Below are 4259 nucleotides of genomic sequence, written 5' to 3'. Positions count from 1 at the left end.
ATATTTTTTGAAAAAAAAAAAAAAATATATATATATATATATCATCTTCTTTCTATACACGCAAGCTTGAAGTCAACCACAAATTTTCTTTATATAGGGAAAGCATGCAACAGGAGCTGCAGAGCAGAAACAATCATTAAAGATGATGAACAGAGGTATACAAAATAAACAAGAGGATGAACAAAGCAACACAAAAAGAGGTACACAAAGAGCACAACAGAAGAAGATGAAGAAAGAAGCAACCATAAATGTGCCACTGCCCACTGGAAACTAAAAGTATGAAATTCGCATTTACTATAAAATCCATTCTTCTCTATTTCATGTATTTTACGCATTTCTATCATTTTACTTACTTTACCTTTGCTTGAGGTGGAGGGGACGGGGCAATAGCATAATCAGGAATTTCGAATAGGGTAGAAAACTAATTAAAACAAGATTCATACATATCCATTAAGATAACATTTCCAATCTGTATTATTTGTTATGTTGATACCTACATTCTTGAGTAAAAATATAACGGCTTATTTACAAAAGTAAAATAGGAAATTGTAGTCTATAAAATTAAAAAATTACATTGCAAGTTGATGTCTAGGCACTGAGATAGAACCCATGACCAATATCATCCATATTGAAACATGCTCGTAATGCAAATTAAAGGCCCCAAACTATAGCCTATCAGGCATTTTCTAAGTAAAATTACCCTTCTTCCAATGTAGATTCGCCCATGGAAATGAGGGGATTAAGATAAAAATATATTTCAACAGAGAATTGTAGAAGAGCTTAAAAAAGAGAAAAGGCATTAGAGTGTCACTTTGTCAGTTGTCATAAATATATTTATTCAGAAATTTTTAACAATTGACTGAAGGTTTGAATACGGTACAAGCACATAAGAAGAAAGCATTTCTATCACATGTAAGAGTTAGTCAAAGAAGCACTGAAGATGTCAGAGTTAGTCAAAGAAGCACTAAAGATGTAAGAACCAACCTATCATAGTGCTCCTTCAAAGTAAGCATGAGATTGAGCATCACAGCATCTCCAACCAAAGCATACATGATACCAAATCTGACAAACCATCGGAATTCCCGAACATATACTTTAATTTCTATGCCAGTCATGACGAACACTGAGAGCCAAGCAAGAGCTTCGATGATTAATGAGATCACCTGAAGAAGAAGGAAATATGTGTTACTGATTCTGCAAAATGGAAGCGTAGAATTTGAATAATGCAAGTAGGAAATATTGCAAGTCCTAAATCAATGGGAAAATTTTGTACATGAACACCTTTTGAAAAAGGGAAAAGATGCTGAACTCATGCTCTAAACTTTTAGCCAATATGTAGAGAACTTACCCTTAAAGCTGCAGACAGCAGACTTTTAGGCTTGTATATATCACAGTAACAATGACTATAAATATCATGGAGACAAAGAGACTCGTTGTTGCTTGTGTCTGAAATATATACTCCCTCCATTTTTTTAATAAGTATTATATTTACCAAATGCGGCTATGTTTCAATAAGTGTTACACTTCCTTCTTTGACAAATAGCTACATTTTAATGTTATATCTTTCTCCTTTCATGGTCCCCAACCAAACCGACTACTACTTTTTTATTATTTCTTTCCTCTCACATTTATTAATTTTCAATAAACTATTAACCCTACTATCTTTCTTATACAATTTTTTTTATTACTCTAACTACCCCACTTACCTCTTATTATATTTAAGTCAATTAAGTCGCCTAAAACTATGTGTCGGTCAAAGTGTAACACTTATTAAAACACGAAGGGAGTATAGACCTTTAACTCTCATCACTACAGACACCATAAGCTGAGGTTTTATGCAACTTTTTGGCAGCAATGAGAAAGAAAATATGATACCTTAAACATAAAAGTAAACAATATCCTAACCAGCTTATATTTACTTAATCAAAGAGATTAAAAATAAGATTGGAAAATTTTAAATCCATTTGCTACAGAGACTAAAGGTTTTATTAGAGATTTCCCTGTTTTCATTTTTAACAAAGAAAATTGTACCAAGGAAGTCCTCTTATTCTTCTTCTTCTTGTTCTTCTTCTTCTTCTTCTTGTTCTTCTTCTTCTTCTTCTTCTTCTTCTTCTTGAACGCCTTGATCCCATAAGTGGGGTCGGCTACATGAACCAACATGAGGACTTCCGAGGAGGTCACCCATCCTAGTACTACTCTCAATCATTGTGGCTCATGCCAAACAATGTGACAAAGTTTTACACTGACAAAGTACTACTTTTATCTCACATAAAGAGTTTTGTCTTTTAATACGATACTGATGACATACAGAGAACAGAGAATTAAGAGACTGAAAAAGCTATTTTTCGCAACATGCATCTCAGTATACAAGGCTTGACTTTTCTATATTTTATTTATATCAACAAAAAAATTTTTCTCATCAACTGTTCCTATAAAGATATGAGATAGTGAGTATCAAATCTTAGATATTTTTGGTCATCTTGGTTTGTTTTAACAATAGAACAAAAAAAAAAAGAATTAAGCTAAGCATGTGACTCTTTTATTTTTGTATAAAATGAATGACTAATAAAAGAACAAACAGAGGTATAAACTAGGAAACAGAGAAAGCAAGATATGTTTAATTCAATGACACAGCGCAAAGATAAGAATCCCACTGCAGTTCAACAAAAAACACTCTGTATGTTACTTGCATCAAACATAAGCTGAATAACAAACTTTAAGAAATAAATAGAAGGGCATACTTCATACGGCGCAAGACCAGCCTGCCCATCCAAATTAAGCACCGAAACGCCCATGATTAACCTGAACAAAGGCTCAGCAGCAGAGTAACCAGCCAACAAAGCCAGGAGGTAATTGTAAAACTTGGACCTCAAACAAAACTTCTGAGCTTTCACATTATTCTGGATTATCCATATTCGATATAGACAAAGCCCCATCATAACTAAATGTGACACACAAATCACAAGACTGTTTGTGCCACAGGGTGTATAAGCTCCCAGTGCATTTTGCACTGCTGTTCCCCAGACACCATTCGCCACCGGTTGGCAATACCAATCCAATGGCTTGAAAGCCATCGCTAACAGCCTTTTTACCCTCAAATCCAATCAGTATAAATCCCTGCCTACTTTTGCTTCAACCTCAAATAAACTATGATGAGATATACAACACATTTATTCCCCTAAAACACCTGCCACAAAACAAACCCCAATATAAATTCAGCTTGCTTTTACAACTCAACTAAAATTTCTTCAACAATTCGAGCTTTGCCAATCACTATTATAATTTAAGCAACATTAAATCATCCAACTAAAAACAATTACATAATCATCATTTAGTCAATTCAAATTCGAATTCAAACCCTTGTATATTTGAGCAAAAAAGAAAAATCAAACAATAGTAATTAACTTGTTTAACAAACATAATTAGATTAATTTTCTACAAATCATTATTCTTTTCGACTTTTTCATAATCTCCTTTTAAAATCTAATTAAATTACAAATGAAAACAAAAAGAAACAAGTTACCTGAGAAGCTGCTTACCAGTGAGAAAAAGATCTAATGCTTAAGGTCTTACTAAGTTGACCGTATGATTGGTGAAAGAAGATAAAGATTGATTGGCAATAAGCACACCATTAATATCCCAAATTAGTCAGATAAAATACGCGGAATAATCGTCAAAGAAGCACTTCTTTTAGATAGAAAGAGAGAGTGACTTGTTCTTTCCATTGAGAAGCAAAACTCAAAAGATCTGGTAAGTGGTAAGGGTTTTTTTAGTTGTGTGAAGGACCACAATGTATGGAGAATAGTTAATAAATAAAAGTACAAATAAGTAAAAGGGCGAAACCAGGTATAGAATCAAACATTTATTAGATACTGTATACTAGAGTGGGCTTGGAATGAATTGGTCAATCATTTGTTTGAGTTGTTGGTGTTGGAGAGCCATGCGTCATCGCTTACGAATCTTTTATTTTTGTTGCTAAAAAAAATACTCGTATGTGTTTTGTTTAGATAGATGAACGCTATGTAGGGCGTCAATTCGAGTTAATTGTTCGGTCTCGGATTCGGTTTATCCTTTTTTTTTTTTTTTTTTTTTTTTTTGCTCATAATAGTTAAACCCTAAATAAGTTGGTTTTATCGAAAAGTGGGTAAAAACTGCTCGGGTCAAAATCGAGAATAGTTCTAAACAAGTTGAGTTAACCGAGTAGCAAGTAAGAACAAGTCGGGTGAAATTGAAAGTCGGAAACAAATTGAGTTGATCGG

General features: G+C 33.3%; 1 protein-coding gene across 2 annotated transcripts; it reads right to left on the bottom strand.

The window, feature by feature from the left end:
- Nucleotides 1–938: 938 nt before the first annotated feature.
- On the bottom strand, nucleotides 939–3861 carry LOC110690318 (ABC transporter C family member 1-like). 2 transcript variants are annotated; one of them, XM_021867142.1, is made up of 3 exons: nucleotides 3524–3861; nucleotides 2742–3187; nucleotides 939–1163 (listed from the first exon to the last, which is right to left on the bottom strand). In XM_021867142.1, exons 2-3 carry the CDS (start codon nucleotides 3072–3074, stop codon nucleotides 954–956), a joined length of 543 nt encoding a protein of 180 aa, XP_021722834.1. In that variant the 5' UTR covers nucleotides 3075–3187; nucleotides 3524–3861; the 3' UTR covers nucleotides 939–953. The 2 variants fall into 2 exon arrangements, with proteins under 2 accessions (XP_021722834.1, XP_021722835.1); XM_021867143.1 differs by having other exon boundaries at nucleotides 3540–3861.
- Nucleotides 3862–4259: the final 398 nt, after the last annotated feature.

The sequence above is a fragment of the Chenopodium quinoa genome, unplaced genomic scaffold, assembly GCF_001683475.1.
Source record: "Chenopodium quinoa cultivar QQ74 unplaced genomic scaffold, ASM168347v1, whole genome shotgun sequence".
NCBI classification, from domain to species: Eukaryota; Viridiplantae; Streptophyta; class Magnoliopsida; order Caryophyllales; family Amaranthaceae; genus Chenopodium; species Chenopodium quinoa.
Note: the sequence above shows the minus strand (reverse complement) of the source record. Positions and strands in the feature narration are given on the sequence as shown.